Here is a 21,948-nt window from a genome sequence, read left to right on the forward strand (position 1 = left end):
TAACAGCATTTAGGCCCTCATTTCTTAGCGAAGGTAAACACCAGTGGAATTTTTTGTTTAGTATCACTGTGATACAAACGAAAAATCCACTGGTATTTACCAATACTTACCCCTCTGGTTAGTCCAGCGAAATCCTCCTTGTCTGCGAGGTCCTCTGCTGGGCTGCTGGCAGCCTAAAACTGACAGCTACGGGGGTCTTATGAAAAGCGCATGGGCGCCGGTCTGTCTGCGCATGTGCATAACATGGGGACCCGGCAGTGCCTGGAAGGCTTTGCTCTCCAAAGAAGGTGAGAGCGATGCTGTGACAAACAGCGGTAATCTTAGATTACCGCTGTTTGTTATTAAATCCAGAAAGGAAGTCATAACCCCTTTAGCGAGCACTAAAGGGGTTATGCTTCGTTGATAAATGGAGCCCATACTTTGCTAAATTGTTTGTCTGGGTACTGTCATTAATTGGGATGTAGTCTGCATCCCGCCGTGCGGGTGCCAACGGTCTAAATACCGGTGACAAAATCCCTACAGCTTCGGGATCTCGACCGCCGGCATCCCGGAGGCAAGTATCGGCAGTTAGGGGAGGGTTAGGGTGCGGGGTTAGGCACTAGGGGAAGGGTTAGGGTTAGGCACCGAGGAGGGAGTGTTAGGATTAGGGTGCGGGGAGGGGGAGGTTAGGTTTAGGCACTAGGGGGGGAGGTTAGGTTTAGGCACCGGGGAGGGAGTGTTAGGTTTAGGGTACAGGGAGGGGGAGGTAAGGTTTAGGCACTAGGGGGGGATGTTAGTTTTAGGGTGTGGGGAGGAGTAGGATAGGTTTAGGCACCGTGGAGGGAGTGTTAGGTTTAGGGTACGGAGAGGTTAGGCTTAGGCACTAGGGGGGGGAGGTTAGGTTTAGGCACCGGGGAGGGAGGTTTAGGGTTAGTGCTAGCATACTTACCTATGGGTGTTGTCGGGATGCCGTACTCTGACCAGCAGCATCCCGACTGCCAGCAATCCATACACAACCCCATTAATTAACTACTGAAAATCCAATTAATTCAAAAGTGTTTGGATCTTCCTAGGTTTCAACAGTATGTTATTGCAAATGTCTGTTCCTAGATGCTTTTCTAGTGTTTGCTACCATGCCAGTTAATGTAATCTCATTATTTACAGTAACTACTAAACAAATGTATTTCCTGAAAAAAACTGATGTGTTACTTTTATTGTGATACCTTGGCCTGAATACAATGAGTTGTTGCAAGTAAGGTGCATTTTAATAAGAAGTTTCACTGCCTGCTACCTGCTGAGACATTTATTTTTTTGCTCAAAAGTGATTGATAAGGAAATATATGCTATTCCAAATGCTGTTAGTTGTCTTCATGCGTAAAGGTGATTGCTAAAGAGATGTATCCTAGGTCAAATGGTTTATTTTTACTCTGATATACAACCACTTGCGTAAAGGTGATTGACCAGAGGATTTTATATACTGCATAGACTGTCTTTTGTAAATTGAGCCGGTGCACTAGAAGTACTACCACCAGGGGAAGATTGGGCCGCTGGGCTGGTTCCCGCTGGGCCGGTCCCTTAGCTGCCTTTAGGGGCCGGCAGCTCCACTTCCCTCACCCACCCATCTGCTTTGGCGGCCCGGCTGCTGCAATCGGAGCTCAGCTCCGATCGAGCAGCGTTCCAGGCTGCTAAACACACTGTACGGATAGTAAGATGGCCGCCGGGGGAGCTGCTACGCATGCCCAGCCGCAGCAGCTCCCCCCATAATCCTTTGCGGAGCCAGTCACTGACGGCTTTGCCTCCAGGCTTTCTGCGGCCATCCTCCGTCTAGGATTAGTATAACTATCTACGTGCACGCTGGCACACGCAGAATGCCGGGCACAGCAGCAGCCTGTAAATTCTGAGTGTGACAGCTGACAGTAAGTAACCTGTTTTATCATATCTGCCTGCCATTCCATTTGATATATATATATCATATTCATCATATATTCATTCACTAATCATTTCTCGGCTTAACTACTGCAACCTTCTCCTTACTGGCCTCCCACGTTGCCATCTTGCTCTCCTCCAGTCTGTTCTCAATGCAGCAGCTAGACTTATCTTCCTCTCCCGCCATTCCACTTCTGCTGCTTCCCTCTGCCAACACCTGCACTGGCTCCCATTCCCCTACAGAATCCTCTTCAAACTCCTCACCTTCACATACAAGGCCCTCTCTAACACTACTGCTATCTACATCTCCAACCTCATCTCCTTACATACTCCCTCCCGCTCACTTCGTTCTGCCAATGACTGTTACCTCTCCTCCACCCTGGTTACTTCATATCATGCACGTATCCAAGATTTTGCTCGTGCAGCCCCCCTTCACTGGAATGAGCTCCCTCGCTCGATTAGGCTCTCCCTGACCTTGCAGAGCTTCAAACGTGCACTGATAATCCACCTGTTCATCAAAGCATACCCTTGCATCACATAACCGTCACCAAGTCTCTGTCCCTCCTGCCTCAGCCATATCTACCTCGCCTACTTCCTGCACTCAGGTCCCCCTCTACACACTCATGCCTCATGTCATCTGTCCGTCTCCCCTCTCCCTTAGATTGTAAACTCCTAGGAGCAGGGTCCTCCTCCCCACTATCTCACAGCCTTCTTCTCTACCACTTCTATGACAGCCTTCACCTTCCCAGCTGTATTGTGTATGGAGAATTGTGTTGCTAATTGTTACTTGTGCTCTGCTTATAAGTTGGTTGCTGATTGTAACGTAATGTTCTGTGTACCCTTTACTGTATGTACGGCGCTGCGGACCTCTTGTGGCGCCCTATAAATAAAATGTAATAATAATAATATGTATGTGTGTGTGTGTGTATATATATATATATATATATATCTATATGAGTGCCACTTGCTATATATATATATATATATATATATATATATAAATATATATATATATATATATATATTGAGATAGATATATATCTATCTCAACATATATATATAGCATGTGGATGAGTGGCACTCTAGACGTGTGTGTATATATGGTTATATAATATATATATATATATATATATATTATACGTCTAGCGTGCCACTAATCCACTTGCTATATATATATATATATATATATATATATATATATTGAGATATATAGATAGATATACTGTATGTATACTTGTATGTATGTGTATAAATATATATCTATATATGTAGCAGAGTAATAAAGCTGCGGCACTCAGAGGTTTGTGGTAATGATAAATGTATTCAAAGGTGTCACATGAACGATCCCAACGTTTCGGAGCCCTGAGCTCCTTTGTCAAGGTGTGAACAAGTGCTAATAAAAATGACATACCTTAAATAGAAAGAGTGATCACCCGCTGCATGCACGCTTAGGACCAGCTACTCCGTCTCCGTCCGTTTTCCGGGTCTCCCGAGATTGCGGACTGATGACGCCACGTGTCGCTGGCACTGGGTTGCCGTGGCTACACCAGACGCTTTCTGATGCTGTGGGGCTGGTCCTGTGTGAAATGTAAATAAAAAAGAATAGTGAAAGATGTGCAAGAAGTTAAAAGAAGAGAAACTAACACCCGGCATTTGATAGCTAGCAGTAATGAATGCATAACACAAATATTTAAATAATTAAATGGAGGAACACAAGTGTCGATGCAGTGGAAATAAAGAAAAGCAGATGATGAATATGTGTAAAAATAAAAAATAATAAAAATTTTAATTGAGAGTAAAGAAAAACGCGAGAATGAGTAGATGAAGTGACGTAATAAGGTGTTGTAGAGTGGACAGTGTAAAAAAATTACTAACCTATTGTATATGTGTGACACTCATGGAGTGCAAAAAAATTAATATGAAGTGAAAAAATATATTAAAAATTGTGATAAAATTGCAAATTAACAATACTGGAGATGTGCATGAATGGATGTGAAGAAGGTGTGCGGTATAATGAGAGAAGTGATGAAAAATAGGAGAAGAAAATGTGAAATAGAGCATCCACATGAAAATCAAAAAAAGAATGAAAACCAGTGAGAACAGGAGTAAATTAAAGCTAAGGGGGAAAAAAGGCGAATATGGGAAAAAAGATCAAAGTGATTAAGGCCAATTCATGAAAGAAAATGAAGTTACAATACATCCATATTTAAATTGCTCAGAAAAATGATAAAACTCCAAAAAGTATATAGAAATACTATACAAAATATCCTAGGACTAATATTTCAAAAGGTCACATGCAAAGAATCTGGAGTAATGAATAAAATTAGAAAAAAGCAACAAATAAAAATGGAGAAAAACACAGAAAAAATATAAGGAAAAATGAAAGAAGAGAGAAATATAAAAAAGGCCATCCGGGAGATAGATGCAATTTTTGGAAAAAGTTCATTCCGCCACTCAGGACCCCGGCAGTCAAAATCCCGACTCTGCACCTGGTTCCTAAAGCTAACCTCCCCACGGCCTGAACCTAACCCTTTTCCCTCAGTACATAACCGTAACCCCTCCCCTAGGGCCTAACCCCCCCCCCCCCCAAACCTAAAAATGTTGTGGCACTCCTGACTGCATCTGTATTGGTGTTTCGCTGTATTTACCGCTGTGCATCATGCAAAGGGTTAGTAATAGCAGCGACTGCATCCAATTTAGAATCAGGCCCTGTCCCCTCAACAGACCCTATCCTCTCAACTGAGCCCGTCCCATTAGGGCTGCTTCCAAAATTTTCCCGGGCTGGTTTTCCATCCCAATCCGCCCCTGACTACCACAGCCTGCATGTGCTATTTTTCCTCATTGAAGCTGTTATATACTGCATAGTAGACTGTCTTTTGTACATTCAACTGGTGCACTACAAGTACTACCACAGCCTGCACGTGCTAGCTTTCCTCATTGAAGCTGTTATACTGTATATTTGCATAGACTGCTTTTTAAAAATTGAGCTGGTCACTACTGTATAGTAACCATCTCTGACTTGTACCCACTACATTGATTATCTCTCCTGTGACCATTTTCAGTCAAATTCCATAAATACTTCCCCCAGCTGTTTCCTTTCACCCACTGACTCTCTCCTATCCTCACCCCTACCCCCATTTGCCTCCCAGCCAATAATACTGATGTCAGTATCACGTGATAGGGGTAGATCATGCCTCTCAAATGCTCATCTTAGTAGTAACAAACATCATTTGGATATTTGAAAACTAAAAATAGGCTGTTATGTAGCCGTGCTCCCTAGACTGTGTCCTTAACTCATAATACAAATATAGAAATATTGTTATTTAGGTTGCATAGTAAATTGTTGTTTGGACTATCTGTTTTAGTGTATTTTGTAGTTACCTTTAAACCAGTTAGTGGCAGCACTATGTACGGGATTGCTCTGTGACATCTCATAGCAAAATAAATGATCTAATGATCTCCGGGAGTTAGAGGAAGGAGCTAATAATTATATTAATGCAATGAACGCAATGAAGCTAGAGAAAAAGCCTCTGAAATTGGAAAAGCTAGACACAGTATTGTTATTATTGACCTTTGCTGTAAACGAAATGCCCAGCAATGTATATGGGAGCTCCTCTCTTTGTTCCCAGAGAACTGGACTATCCTGTTCTGCTGTCTGTGTAAAAAAAACCTCGCCTTCCACTGGCCAATAGGAATGGTGCATCCGGAAAGGAGGCGTGGTCCGCCATGACATCACTCTGTGTGATCCTGCAGTTGTCCTGCAGAGACGGGGTCTGCGCTTTTGCTGTTGGTGACTTCATGCTTCTTTGTCTGCTTCCTCCATTGAGCGGCTTCATTTGCTGCAGCGATGGTGCAGAGTGACAGGTGAACGCTAGCGTTTTGTGCAATGGGCTCATAAGAAACGGGGCAAGAACAGCAATTTGTTACCAGTATCACTGAAAAGGGCAAGAAGGCAACAGCTAAATCATCCTGAGACTGAGATGGGGCGTCTGTGTGAGAGGTGCGCTCAGCTCATTCAGGACTTTATGAACTTTGTCAGGAGATTGTCTTCAAGGATAGTGGATCACATCAAGGAATGCGTGGCCCTCATCGGTGAGTGCTGTTGTCTCAACCCCAATGGCTCAAAAGTGAGGCAGCTCTATGAACCTGTTTTGCAAAACCATGAGAAACAAGCTGCCCAGGAATTTCTCAATCATATGGAGACAGGTAAGATAAGAGCCCAAGATGTGACTTTTTTTTCATGAGATGACTGGTGTTGAGCAGGAGGATAATAGTGGTCTTCATTACACATGCAACTTTCTTCAGCACCACATGCAGTGTCTAGCTGTGTCCTACCCTAATAGCAGTATTATGATGGGGATGGCTCCATAGGAAATGATCCTGGAAAGCAGCAGAGGGGGTTGGGCTATTCTTCTGTGTTTTTCTTTTTTTCTTTTCTACACGTGTTTGGTCACCTGTGAGTGTACTTCCTATTGCTTATATAAATAGAAGCTCAAAATAGTAATGGAATCATGAGTTCTAGAGTCATAAATTATTGTAACACAGCTGAGAGCAGGACTACCAAAGATAACATATCAGACTACCATGTGCTGGTGCCTGACCTATCTCCTCCTCTGCCACACACATTGTCACACTCTGGGAGATATATACTGGTGTGTGTGTGTGTGTGTGTGTGTGTGTGTATAGAATATATATATATAATCTTTCTATCTATATCGTTAACTTGTGCTCTCATGTCCTATTATAGTTTAATTGGAAGCTTGCATGCTAGGGTTAATTTTTGTCAGGAGCCAATTAACCTGCCTGTAATTTTTTAAATTTAAACCGGATAATGGAATATTTTCTTTGATGAAATGTTAATGAATGGCTATGATTTCTGTAAAATTATCTGTTGATGAAAAATGTAGTACTTTAAAATGTAAGTTTCAGATGAAATTGTAGCTGTTTAGTAGAATTTGTCTGGAAATGGTTCAATGTTGGCGACTTGGCACATATTGTTACAGATTCTGTATTTGTTTCACATAATTGTACAATATTAAATGACCAGTAATGACTATATGGATTTGGAATGCTTCCTACAATGCTTAGCACATTTAGTTAGTATATACTTTAGCATGTGATGCTATTAAAGATGGCTGGATTTTTATGTACATGAGCCTGAACTGCACACAGCCATTTTAGCAGATGCATTTGCCTATCAGATGGTATTTGCATATAGTATACAATACATAAAAGGCAAGGATTTTGTCATGCCATATTCTACAGGAGATGGTGTCAAAATGTGTTGCTTTTTGTATTAAATAAGGGTGACACAAATTTTACAGAATAATGATAATTGGACCCCCCCTCCCCCTGGATCCACAGTACATGTTCAGTCATCATGTAAATTGTGAAGCTGTTGCGTCCAGTATGATAAATTATGCAAATCTTTGATCCAGTTTTGTGCAATGGAATAAATGTTTTTTATTTGTTGCAGTTATCTTACAAGTATGTGCTTGTGTTCCTTTATAGCAATGTGAAAATAGCATAGAAAGAAGACCTTTTCATCTTTTATAGATTCACTTTGTCTTTTAGCAAAACAGTTATGATGGAGATGTCAGTTTGTAATAACGCTAATAATTTAGCCTTTGCACCAGAGCTGTTTTTCTTCCTAAGGTTACTGAGTCCATACTTTATAAAAGTCTGTAAATCCTTTATGATTGGTGAATGACCACATACTGTATGTAATGGTTTTAAAGCCAAATCTTCCACAGATCCTGTGGTCCACTGATAACACCAACAGGCCCATTTATCAATGATTGCTTTTGCAACGCGATCAGGGCATGCCAGTAACGGCCATCATCGCATGGAAAAAAGTGATCCTATCGGCTGGATGTATCATCTGGGACATGCAGGGACACTGGCTCCGAAAGGAGCCCGTCCCTGCGATGTCTCCGGAGAGCTGCTGGCCAGTGCAGGGGGTGGTGCACATGCAAGGGTTTTTGAGATAAACCCTTTCAGAATTGTTCTGGCTTAAAGTGCATGGTTGGAATGAAAATGTGACAGTGTATGGGTGCAAATGACAATCGACCATTTGCTCCCAAACACTGGTAAACGGACAAAAATGGTCGTTCAGACAAATTAGATAAATCAAACGAATTTAACCAATTTGAACAATTCCCTTTTTTTTTTTTTTTTTTTGTCTGTTTGGGACCATATAGTGTAATGTAATTTGCTCCCATATATTACCAGGTTTTCATTCCAATCAGCCATATTGGACAGATGTCTGACAGATAATTGTATAGTGTATACCCAGAATTGCTCACCATTAGTCTAAATCCTGTGCAACATGTTTCACACTACTAGTCAGAGCCGTAACTAGACTTCTTTGGTGCCCTGTGCCAGAGAGAACATTGGTGCCCCCTCCCCATATTTTAAATAGGGACATAAGATAGTGTACCTGGAAAAAGGGCCAGGGAAGAGATGGGGCAGCCAGGCGATGCTGGGGATAGAAGAAGAGGAAGCTACAAGTGAGACTGATAACGGGAAAAGTGACAGGCCCAAACAGCGCCCCCTTGCCCTGCGGTGCCCTGTGCCATGGCACTGGTCGCACCACCCTAGTTACTGCCCTGCTACTAGTATGTGTATACACAGACATTGTTTGCCTGCAAATTCATTAATATATGTGCCTTGTCTTCATCAATATTAGCATGTTAATTCTCTATCAATATATATACAGTCAGGTGCATAAATATTGGGACATTGACATAATTTTCATATTTTGGCCTCTATTTACCACCACATTGGCTTTGAAATAAAACAAACAAAATGTGCTTTAACTGCAGACTTTCAGAATTAATTTGAGGGTAATTACATCCAAAGCAGGTAAAAGGTCTGGAGTTGATTCTAGGTGTGACATTTGCATTTGGAATCAGTCGCTGTCGACTCTCAATATGAGATCCAAAGAGCTGTCACTATCAGTGAAGCAAGCCATCATTAGGCTGAAAAATCAAAACAAACCCATCAGAGAGATAGCAAAAACATTAGGTGTGGCCAAATCAACTGTTTGGAACATTCTTAAAAAGATAGAACGCACCGGAGAGCTCAGCAACACCAAAAGACTCGGAAGACCACGGAAAACAACTGTGGTGGATGACAGAAGAATTATTTCCCTGGTGAAGAAAAACCCCTTTCACAACAGTTGGCCAAATCAAGAACACTCTCCAGGAGGTAGGTGTATATGTGTCAAAGTCAACAATCAAGAGAAGACTTCACAAGAGTGAATATAGAGGGTTCACCACAAGATGTAAACCATTGGCGAGCCTCAAAAACAGGAAGACCAGATTAGAGTTTGCCAAACAACATCTAAAAAAGCCATTACAGTTCTGGAACAAAGATCAACTTGTACCAGAGTGATGGGAAGAGAAGAGTATGGAGAAGGAAAGGAACTGCTCATGATCCAAAACATACCACCTCATCAATGAAGCATGGTGGTAGTAGTGTCATGGCGTGGGCATGTATGGCTGCCAATGGAACTGGTTCCCTTGTATTTATTGATGATGTGACTGCTGACAAAAGCAGCAGAATGAATTCTGAAGTGTTTCGGGCAATATTATATGCTCATATTCAGTCAAATGCTTAAAAACTCATTGGACAGCGCTTCACAGTGCAGATGGACAATGACCCGAAGCATACTGCAAAAGCAACCAAAGAGTTTTTTAAGGCTAAATAGTGGAATGTTATGCAATGGCCAAGTCAATCCCCTGACCTGAATCCGATTGAGCATGCATTTCACTTAATGAAGACAGAACTGAAGGGAAAATGCCCCAAGAACAAGCAGGAACTGAAGACATTTGCAGTAGAGGCCTGGCAGAGCATCACCAGGGATGACACCCAGCGTCTAGTGATGTCTATGCGTTCCAGACTTCAGGCTGTAATTTCCTGCAAAGGATTTGCAACAAAGTATTAAAAAGTGAAAGTTTGATTTAGGATTGTTTAGTTTGTCCCATTACTTTTGGCCCCTTAAAAAGTGGGAGGCACATATAGGAACCATTGTAATTCCTACACCGTTCACCTGATTTGGATGTAATTACCCTCACATTAAATCTGAAAGTCTGCAGTTAAAGCACATCTTGTTTGTTTCATTTCAAAACCATTGTGGTGATGAATAGAGGCCAAAATATGAAAATTCTGTCAATGTCCCAATATTTATGCACCTGACTGTGTATATATGTACATGTGTATGCATATAATATATATATATATATATATATATATATATATATACATATATATATTATTGTTTTTATTATACACACATTTCAGTAGTGTATGGGTGGTTGGCAGGTCGCCCATACACACATGCAGATGCATGGCTGGGCTGCATGGCCAATCTGATTATGCCTGTGAACTACGTCGATCACAGGCATATCATGTGTATACATCCGCCGATGCATCCACACTATATAATTCATCCATCAAACAATATATCGACAAGCGTGTATCCAGCATTAGAAAGGTGAGCTTTAATGCTACATAAATTTAATGTTCTATTTACCATGTCACAGGGCCAGATTAACAATGGGGCGGATGGAGCTACAGCTCCAGGCCTCCAAATAAAAATAGGCCCATCATCATGACAGCATGATGTTGACTGACCATCTGCTGTCCACATGGTCAGCCATAAATTATAACTAGTAAAATTGTATTTCTAGTTACCTCACAAAATAGATTTTTTTTTCTTTTACATATTTACGGAGACATTGGTGTTGAGATTATAGTGGGTGTATATGCCCATGTGGCTCTGGCCACACCACACAGCACTGGTCACATCTCATCTGCTTTTCAAAATAGGCCCTTTAATCATTTTCAGCTCCAGGCCCATGTGGCCCTCAATCCGACCCTGCCATGTCACAGCAAGTCTTGCTTCTATGTAAATGACTTATAGATGGACCTTATATCCAATTGTATTATTGTCTTAACTGATCCTTAATATAGCGATAAGGAACATGCACTTCTTTCTATAATTTATGCAGATATTACATCCCAGCACTACTCTTTATAATCTATTCTATGTACAAAAGTATAAATTAAACATGTAAATGCAATTAATGTACAAATTAAAACATAAGTCACAAATGAAATGTCATTAAAATTTTCTCGGGGTTAAAACCTCAATCCAAAAGTATTCATATATATTAATTCACTCTCTGGGTGTCCTTTTAAACATTTTTAATGTGACTTTTATGGTTTACAGCCTATGGGGGATATCCCATTAGCCGCGATAACAGTAACTTTGCGCCGGTGTAAACTTATTGCACTGCACTTATCGCATGTATGCTCGCTTCAGTTTATCGGGTAATCCTATGGCAAAACCGGCGTCAACGCATTTGCGTGATTATTCTTGCAGGACTGACAGGCGTTAAGTACTGGTGAAACTGGGGAAATCGGCCTGTACCCCCCAAAAAGGTAAACTAATGTGGGTAACATTATAGAAGTATGTTAGTGGGCATTTTTCTGTAACAGTGAAAAAATTATAGAAATCAATATTTTTGGCCAAAACAAATGGTGTAGTTGAATTAGGGGTTCATTATAATGGGTGTGAGTATATTGTTTAGTCATTTTAGGGCATTTAAAGGAAAAACAAAAGTAAAAATACACTTGTCACTTGTACCTGCAATGTTTAAAATGCCTGTCCCATTGATACAGCACCCCTTTATACCTGTCCCACTACTTTAAACCCATTTTCCAACATTCTTTACGTTTTTCAGTCCAAAATTGAAATGGCTTAATTTGGCCAATATTGACAATTAAAAAATAATTTTCCCTAATTAATGATTAAGGAGGGTGTCCCAGTGGTTCTGCACCCAGTCCCGATATTTTTATCCAATAGGGGATTTTCTAAATTTATCACATGCTCAGAGGTGGGGAAAAGCAAATTTGTGGTGATCCCTATACAGTTTTCGCATATACTAAAACCACGGCTAATAGGATTGCCCGATAATCTTTTTTGCCAAAAAGTTTTCACAAATGAAAACTTATTGGGGAAAAATGGGTTATCGCTGCTAATAGTGTATACCCATAAATTTGATATTCCTGTGAAATATTTACATATACACAGGGCCATTTCTAGGGCCTGGGTCTCCCAGTGCGAACACTGAAAATGTGCCCCCCCCCTCAAATTAGCAGTAGTTAGTAAGTTTACTCGAGCCCTCCTCCGCAAAGGGGGCTTGGCCTCATCGTAAGGGGCGTGGCCTCAAATAAGACTACCTTATGAATAATTGACAACCTAAGCCAAATGCATTTTTCCTGACCATCAGTCAATTGTTAATTCAGTCAAGGCTTAAGGATCTGAGCGACTTTGACATGGACCAAATTATAGTAGAAAAAATAGAAACGGCGCATGTAGGTCTAACCGGACCCAGAAGACACACTGATAATAAAAGATAAATTGTTTATTATAACATACAAGTGTAGATAATAAATGGTAGATATTGGAGATAGATTGAAAGGTCGTTGACCACAATAAATTACTGCAGAAATTTGTAAAAAGAAGGGTGAGTATTAATGCATATAAATCCTCCTCTAGCCCACCTAGGATTAAGGCTGGGGGATATGATGTGGATATGTCTCTCACCTAGTGTTCTTAGACACTTGCTGCTGTGCACTGGATCTGTGCCATGGGAAGTAAAGCAGTGATGCCGTCAATGTACGGTGTGGAGGTAATATGTCCCGTGTCAGCGCTGGTTCAATAGGCGCTAGCTGATATATAGCTGCGACTGTTCACCGGAGGATCCTAGGCCGTGATGGAAGGCTAAGGCTCTACGGAGGCACTCACAGGAGTATATCAACTCCGGAGCATAGCGTTGTCTGCGACTCCAGCAGGAGGGATGGAGTTCTAACGGCTGGATCGGAAAGACGGCTTTGCTACAATTACACAGGTGCTTCAGCAAGGCAGGAATGCAGGTTAGTAGCAGGGACACCCTTAACGCGTTTCTTTCTCTATTGAGAATTTCTTATCCCCCAGCCTTAATCCTAGGTGGGCTAGAGGAGGATTTATATGCATTAATACTCACCCTTCTTTTTACCTCAGCGAGGAACACATTTTTGGTAACATTGGCTCTATTATCTGTTACATTATTGCATTTACAGCCAATGATTGGATACAAAATTTGTGTCAGTATGGATTCACAATAACGGAACTATCATTTTATGCCAGTAATAGGCCATTTATTCATCTATTCCTGAAGAGGATTTTATTCTATATTATAGAGGTGTATTTATTAACAGCACTTTAGTACAACACATGTGATTGGAGTACACAGCTGGTGCTCTAATCTCCAATAATACATGTGAGGTTTTTTTCCTTTTTTATGTACAAATTTCTGCAGTAATTTATTGTGGTCAACGACCTTTCAATCTATCTCCAATATCTACCATTTATTATCTACACTTGTATGTTATAATAAACAATTTATCTTTTATTATCAGTGTGTCTTCTGGGTCCGGTTAGACCTACATGCGCCGTTTCTATTTTTTCTACTGTTTTATTCCTTGGAATAGGGAACTGGAGGACCCTTGGGACGGCTGCTGGTCGTGATAAATTGCAGGGAGGTGGGCGCTACAAACCCTTCCATTCTATGGACCAAATTATGATGGCTAAACGACAAGGTCAGAGCGTCTTCAAAACTGCAGGTTTTGTGGGGTGTTTTTGCTATGCGGTTGTTAGTACCTATCAAGTATGGACAACTGGTGAAACGGCGACAGGGTCATGGGCGCCCAGGGAGTGAAGGCTAATGGGGCTGCATAGCTGCAGACCAGTCGGAGTGCCCATGCTGACCCCTGTCCACTGCCAAAGCGCCTACAATGGGCACTGGAGTGTCAAAAGTGGACCACGGAGCAATGGAAGAAGTTGGCCTGGTCTGGTGAATTTACATTTTCTTTTACATCATGTGGGTGGCCCCGGTTGCATGTGTGTTTTTACCTGGGGAAGAGATGGCACCAGGATACACTATGGGAAGAAGACAAGACGGCAGAGGCACTGTGATGCTCTGGGCAATATTCTCCTGGGAAACCTTGGGAATTCATGTGGATGTTACTTTGACACATACCACCTACCTACACATTGTTGCAGACCAAGTATACTTATTCATGGCAACTGTATTCCCTGATTGCAGTGGCCTCTTTCAGCAGAATAATGCCCCATGGCCACACGCAAAAAAATGTTCAGGAATGGTTTGAGGAACAGTACAAAGAGTTAAAGATGTTGACTTGGCTTTCAATTCCCCAGATATCAATCTGATCAAGCATCTGTGAGATGTGCTGGAAAAATAAGTGGGAGCCATGGAAGCCCCACCTTGCAGCTTAAAGGACCTAAAGTATCTGCTGCTAATGTCTTAGTGCCAAATACCACAGGACATCTTCAGAGGTCTTGTGGAGTCCATGCCTGGACAGGTCAGAGATATAGATAGCTATTCTCTCTCTCCCTCTCCCTCTGCGAACCCCATAGCGCACATACCCACTCGTACGCAGCAAAGATGCAAGAGGACATATCTGTATATATTACACAATCCTTAATGTCCGACAATCAAATGGGTAAATAAGCAGCTTACCTAGGTGCCTTTCATGTGAACATGTAAACTCAAAGCAGTGGACTGCACTCTAAGGACTTTACCCCAAAGAATGTTCAGGAACTCCATTGTTTGCTATGACCATTTCCTGTTTCCCTGGGATATAAATATGCTGTTACACACATGGAAAATCAATTTGTCGTCCATTAACATGACTAAAACTAAAGAGCTTTCAACTCAAATGAGACAGAAGGTTTTGGACCTTCACAGATTAAGAAATGATTATTAAACAAAAATAGTAGTCGAAATTACCATTTAGTACAATCAGGAAGATTAGGAAAACCGCAAGAAAATCATGGAAGAGTTGAAAATTTGCCAGGAAGAGGATGAATGTGCGTACTGCAATGATGTACTGTGAGGTGGATGGTAAGAGTCAAAGACAAACCCACAGCTCACAATTTCAGATCTGCGCAGTTTCATTGATTCTTCCGATTGTAAAATAACAAAAATCCACTGTCAGACGCCACCTCCGTTAGCAGACCCTTTTAGTAAGAGTTTTACGAAAGAAACATTTCCTAACATGACTTAAAATGCAGCGCCTGAACTGTGCAAAATGTGATTGGCACTACAAATGGAATTGAGTGATTTGGTCAATTGAGACAAAAAGTGAACTGTTTGGCCATGCATACATAAAACAGTACCTTAACTCACTGTCACATGTAGTGGTGAATCATTGAAGCATTGGGGCTGTTCTGCTGCTAGTGGTCCTGCGGCTCTTGAAAATCAGTGGCATAATGTATTCCACTCTAAACCAAGAATTTGTGTGCCTTTATCAGGAGATTGAAACATGGCTATTGATGGATCTTTCAACATAATAATAAATCCAAACACCCCTCCTAATCCACACTGAATTGGCTGGTGGAACACAAATTAACAATGGTGCTCTGTCTCCGGATTTTAACCCAGTTGTGAAAACCTGTGGTGCATATTGAAGAGGGCAGTCCACAAGCAATGACCTAGAATATCAATGAACTGGAAGGGTTTCACCTGGATGAGTGTTTCAAAATTCCTCAACAAGTGTTCTCCACACCTTTTATTAAGCATTACATATTAATTTTTTGGTTCCAAATCACAATGGTAAAATAAACTATGCAGCTTGCCACTTTGTTTATGTTTGAAATATCACTTACTGCATGTGTAGTTTACTTACTACAGTATATTAAATTTAACTCATTTCCATGAATGGTGCCAATAATTCTGGAGTTGACTATGTCCTAAACCTTTGTTCACTGCTGGGTCCCATGGGGGTAAAATAAATAAATAGTGGAGTTGACATCCTCCAAAAAAAAAATTATTGGAAGTTGATAGAGTTAAAGTACTATACTGGTACAAAATGTATGTATGTGTTTTTTTTTGTTTGTTTGTTTTTTTAAGTGTGTATGCATGGTATCCAGCTTTTTAAGTATTTTCACATTCCTTCTGCCATATGACTCAAAATGGGGGTTGGATACGCAATCCTGGCACTGATAATGCTGGTGGTCAGAATCCCAGCAGTGTAATCCTGACGGTGGAAATCCAGACCATGCAGGTAAGTATTCTAACCCAACTATCCCGCAGACTTCATAACCCCTCGTGGCCTAACCCTAACTGTCCCGTCTCGCAGCCTAACCCTAAACCTCCCCCTAGTCCCTAACCCTAATACTTCCCGTCAAGGTCACAGCTGTCGGGATGCTGGAGCCGGGATTCTGATTGCTGTCAGGACTCCAACGCCTGGATTCTGTCCGCCGTTATTGTCTGCACCAGGATGATGACTACATCCCCAAAAATGTATGTGTGTGTGTTCCATTCTTTAACTTATTTATGTATTTTTGTATTACAGGATTAAATGAGTCACCGGTGGGAAAAGAGACCCTGGATGCGTTGATGATCTTGGCGTTTTCTGAGAATGCTAACCTTCAGCATTCTGCTGCTCTTTATTATTTGCATATGAGTCAGCACAGTACGTATCCCAATACGATTTAAGGTGAAATTAAAAATATCCCTGGTTTACAGTAGTGTCATTGCCATAAAAATGGTCAGGTAGCACAGTCACTTGGTAACTCAGTAAACCTAGTTCTTAAATGAGGATCCTTAATATAACGAGTAAAGCAATATCAAACAAATTTTGATGGAATATGTGAGATTTAAGAAGATCAAAACAACTGTCACTATGTTGGAATTCCCTGTACTTATTTTGCTTGTATATATTCTAAAACCGCTATAATTGGTCTTTCGAAACCTTAAGCAAATATAATGTGAATATATGGTTATTTGCTGGTTTCTACTTTTTTTTTTTTTTTCTTCTTCTTCTATTATTATTTTATAATAACATGAATCCGAATAAGAGAGAGGGTGTGAGGAGATATCACATGGCCAATTTACAGCATTAAGCTGGGTACACATTAAATGATGTGTACCCAGCGATCCGACGGGTGACTGGACGGGCGATGGGCCATCATGTTGGGCAACCGGTACACATTAGATGATCCGGTGCCAGATATGTTGGCCCTCCTGCATGGGGTTGTCTGTAGCATCATCCGATTGAGCTGCATATAGGGCCGACCTGACGATACGGCTGATGACCTAATGGGAGCGCGCATGGTCTGACATAGTGGGTACACACTAGACAATATTGACAATATATCGTCTAATGTGTACCCAGCTTTAGTGTGGTAATCAGTTATACCCCTTTCACATCGCAAATATAACCCGGAATATTGCCGGGTCGAGGTGCAGTGTGAAGGCGCCACCAAACAAATTCCCGGGTCGAGCAACCTGGCATTTCAACCCTGCAATCGAGCAGGGTTGAACACTAGAACAACCCTGGTTGAAGTACAGTGTGAACAGGCCCTACCCGGGTTATCCAACCCGTGACTCAGCAAACACCACGGATTGGATGTTCCTGGGTCTCACTTGATGATGTCAGCAGCCAGACACACAGGCAGCACACTGCAGACAACAGCAGAGGCAGCATTCCGGCAGTCCGAATGGGGTTAATACTACTACTGTTATTACAGTGATGGCTAATTGGAATGATTAAGAAGTGAACTGTGCTGTCAGAAGCTGCATCATGCTCTCACTGGCTGAATCAAAGGGCTGTAAAGCACAAACACTCGTGAACACAGAGCTTACATAGTGGTAATCCCTCAGCCATGATTCCTGCAATGCTCTGTGCAGTCCCCACCCCTCTCTTGTGTTCCCTTTTGTGATCTTGTCTTTGTGAACCTGAAAAAGTAAATTTTTAATTACATCCATAGGGTTTTACAGGGCTGACCAGGGTTCAGTGTGAACAGGACCAACCCGAGAAGGGAAGCAATCGGGAAGCCGACTGCATATATACCGGCAGCCGGCTTCCCGACTGTCTTATCCCGGCAATGGTGAAATGCCGGGCGTCTAGATGTAGACGCCAGCATTTCCCCGACGCCGGGAGACAGGCGCCCGGCATCACGATCGTAGTGATGCCGGGCGCCGCGAGCGGACAGCCGCGGGGGGGGGGAGGGTTAGGTTTAGGGCTCCCGGGGGGATTTAGGGTTAGGCACCCCCCCGGTAGGGTTAGGGTTAGGCTAGGGGGAGGGAGGGTTCGGGTTAGGCACCCCCGGGGGACTTAGGTTTAGGTAGTGGGGAAGGGGGTGGTTAGGGTTAGGCACTTGGGGGGGGGGGGGAGTTAGGGTTAGGCACCCCTAAGGAGGGTTAGGGTTAGGGGGGTTAGGTTAGGTTAGTGGATACTTACCTATCCACGATCGGGATTTCCAGCGCTGTCGGGCTTCCGCTGCGTCGCACTCTGCTCCTGTCGGGCTGCCGCTGACGGGAATCGAACCATTTCATACCCATTCCCCCGAGAATAATCCTGGTCGAATGTGCAGTGTGAAAGGGGTCTGACCCGGGTCGCAGCCAGGTTGGACTAGTGTTCAAAATCCTGGGCCAGGTTTGTGCTGTGAAAGGGGTATTATTAATCAACTGTAGTAGGCAATACATTGGTAGAACATGTGTTCTGCTCATTCAGAAGAGGCTCGTTTCTTCTTACAATACTGTCTCCATGTGGAAATGCTGGTTTTAGTTTCTTACATAAGCACAATTCATAACACAAGTGTAACGTAGTCTAGCAGCTAGGGTTCTGTGAATAAGAACAGGATTCAGGAGGGCTCCTGTGTTGTCATATTCACTTGTTATTTTGTTAAGTTACATGCTGTTTCTGCTCATCAACTTTTTGGCTATACTCAATTGTTGATCTGTTTGTACCCATGGGTTTTGAAGGTAACCCATGGAAATGAGGACTTGTCACTTGGTCCTCTGGTCTTTTGACTTAGGTTCTTTAAAAGCCCAAGATGCCGAACACCCTGCAGAGCTTTTTTTGTTTTATATGTGTACAGCCCTTCTCTTTTTTTTATTTTTTAAATATCTTATTATTGTCCATATCCTAGTGAATTCACAGCTGCCACCAGAGTTCCTAGAACCATACCAGCCGTTGCTACAGTCCAGTGACCTGGAGGTCCAGCAGATGTCTTCTTTGTCCCTTGTGAACTTTCTTCTTGAAGGAAACTGTAAGTTGACTCCATCTTTAGCTACAAATGTACACAATAGTTACCTTTTCATTGCTTAAATCTTGTTTTTTTCACTATTATAAATATAAGTTAATTGATGACACACCAGGGGGAGAAACAATTGTTTGTAGCTCCCATCTAAACTTCACAGGAGCTATTCAATTATTTTGGGCGACCAGCCCTGAGGCTGCACTTATTGCGGATTTCTGCTCGCAGAAGCTGCTTAACACGGATAATCTCGTGCATTCTGATCGGATCAACGTATGCATAGCTCCTGTAGAATGAAAGGCTACATCTCTTATTTCAGTTTACGGAGACGGTTCATTTCAAACTTGTATAAATTGTTGGTAAATAATATCTTTCTGTCTCTCTGTTTGCTTGATATATATCAATGCATAAACACTGCTCTCTCCCTCTCCGTTTATGGTTCAAACCTTGTTGTCTGTCTATATGCAAAATTATTGTTGCAATATATGTTTTAGATTAATCAAGTTTTTAGTTTGGTGGCCAGTTAATCTATCATCTAAAAGTTCAAAAATGTCTTTGATTCTTCATGTCCGCATCACATTTCAAGCCTGAGGTGTTTTGATTTATTTTGTTATTAATATGCTAATAAGTAACGATGATTCCCTTATGTTATTTATCTTTGATTACAGTGAATAAAGAGCTTGTTGTCCAGGTGGGATTACTTGAGCCGATACTTGAGATGCTGGAGTCTGGGGATTCCGCCGTACAATGTAATTCCTGCGCCTGCATCATGACTTTGGCAATCACAGGTTAGCACTACACTTGTGCTCATAGGGCCTGATTTAGCTTGGATCACAGTTGCTAATATGCACGCAATCGGCCGATTTGCTGCGTTCTGTGCATGCGTACGCATCGCAGTGCGGGAACCAGCTATTGCGTTCGGGACTGATTGCAGAGGCTACGTAGACCCCTCGCAGAGTGATTGACAGGAAGCACCGTTTGTGGGTGGTTATGGGGGTGGTCGGGGAAACGCAGGAGTGCCATTGCGTTTGTACGCCGGTGCAGGGGCGTGCATAAATTATCCACTGCGATGCCATACGTAGTGTGAGGTCTCATAGCATGCGTGGATGTTAGCAATTTCTGAGTAAGGTCAGGGCTTGTGCAAGTGTTCATGAGGCTGAGATGGTACTCCATTGTACCGATGGTTTTGCAGTCTTGCTAAACATTACGGATGTGTGGTAAGTAAAGTGGGCGTCCTTATGTTCTGCTATGAGGGCATTGCAATCGCAATGAATTGGCATACTATCACAGCTGAGCTGTAATCACAATACAGATGCATTTTCTTGTATAAGACGTATATAGTTTATCACATATATATTAGCCTGACAGAGCGATGTTGAATTTTGTTAACAGCAATATTGTTTACTGAAAATACCACTATATATAATAAACCATAACATATAGAAACATGTTCATTCATCCGTATTCATGTATTAATCATATTTTAAGTAGGTTTGTTATTTGTCACATTAACTTTTTTTTTTTTTTAAACTAGTTTTGTTTTGTAGTTCTCTTCACTTTTATGAACATGGGCTATTGATGAGAAAAAGCGTATAAATGTATGAATAGCTCACGATCATGTGTTTGTTAGTTTTTTTCTTTATCAATGCTTCAATTGACTTCTTGTTTTTCAGAATCAAATCGTGAGGCCATTGGTATTGCTGGAGGGATCCTGCCTCTGCTCACACTGGCAAAGTCTTATGATCCTAGAGTACAACAGAATGCTGTTGGGGCTATTCTGAACTTAACACGATCAGGTTAATTCACACACATTTATTAATTTATGTTAAGTCCCCACACTGATTACTATTAAATATGTCAGAGCCAGGGCCGCAGAGGAGACCTGGCACCATATAATTTGAGGAGCTGCGTCTGCATCATGTGAACGCACACTGTGGGAGGATGGGGTTAATATAGTCTGCCACTGGGTAAACAACATTAAGTTGTGATATTATGTCACTATTCAGTGTTTTAGGCTCTCCCTAAGGCCCTTTAGCCTGTAGATATTTTTGCCATGTTAAGGCTGTTCTGCGGTGGGTTTTTTGTTGTTGTTGTGGTTTTTGTTTTTTTTGCTTTATATTTACATATGGAGCCACTGTGGTTATAAATATTTCATATGTAAATAATTTATTACTAGTCACGTAAACTTAATTAATTGCCTTTAACTTATAGAGCGTATAAAGAGCATCCTGTGTCGAGAGGGAGCTTTGCCAGTACTCACCCTGCTCCTGCAATCGGCTGATTCAGAAATCCAGGTATGAAATAATGTGTTGTACTGAATTTGGTAACGGTGTTGCGTAAACATTGATGTGGTTTATTAGTTTTGTGAATTTACTGCAGATTATTCAACCAGCCTCTTACCACTGCATTGGCCTTTTTCTATGTATAGAGCTACCCCACATATAATAATATTATCCTTTTATATCGCGCCACTAGAAAGTACATAAACCGGAACAATAAAAAAGTGACTTACAATACAGAACATTGCAGGACACGGTTTATAAACATTGCTGCATCAGAAGTTAGAATACCCAAATAAGCAGCAGGATTTGGTGCTGTTGTAGCCAGTGTGGTCTAAAGGGGAGGGGCAGACAGACATTGGTGACAAAGAGCATGGAGCAATGGCTTAGGACAGTGGATGCCAAACTTTTTTGAATCGCGGCTCCCTTGTGCATCAGAATTGTTTTCGCGGCACCCCTAAGCCAAAAGTTATTTATTGAGAAATGTAAAAAAAAAAAAAAGTAGTTAAGTGAAGTAAATTGTAAACCTGTCACCCACTACATATATGAACCTAAGGATATTACATTGACCATAAATAATTTGATTTGGTGCTGGACCACCAACCTGAGCCACCCCTGCAAGTGTTCCGAGGCACCCCAGGGTGCCGC

The 21,948-nt window shown here is 41.7% G+C and overlaps 1 protein-coding gene across 2 annotated transcripts in view; it reads left to right on the forward strand.

The window, feature by feature from the left end:
- The first annotated feature begins 5,658 nt into the window (after positions 1 to 5,658).
- Positions 5,659 to 21,948, forward strand: part of LOC148543068 (uncharacterized) — a 64,974-nt gene continuing 48,684 nt past the window's right edge. For both annotated transcript variants that reach the window (XM_088452565.1, XM_088452570.1), the window contains exons 1-6: positions 5,659 to 6,111; positions 16,333 to 16,452; positions 18,914 to 19,033; positions 19,690 to 19,809; positions 20,695 to 20,817; positions 21,233 to 21,315. In XM_088452565.1, the coding sequence (XP_088308691.1) occupies positions 5,886 to 6,111; positions 16,333 to 16,452; positions 18,914 to 19,033; positions 19,690 to 19,809; positions 20,695 to 20,817; positions 21,233 to 21,315 (792 nt within the window). In that variant the 5' untranslated portion in view covers positions 5,659 to 5,885. The remainder of the gene's footprint in view (positions 6,112 to 16,332; positions 16,453 to 18,913; positions 19,034 to 19,689; positions 19,810 to 20,694; positions 20,818 to 21,232; positions 21,316 to 21,948) is intronic.

Source organism: Taudactylus pleione, unplaced genomic scaffold, assembly GCF_031769625.1.
Source record: "Taudactylus pleione unplaced genomic scaffold, aTauple2 ptg000006l, whole genome shotgun sequence".
NCBI classification, from domain to species: domain Eukaryota; kingdom Metazoa; phylum Chordata; class Amphibia; order Anura; family Myobatrachidae; genus Taudactylus; species Taudactylus pleione.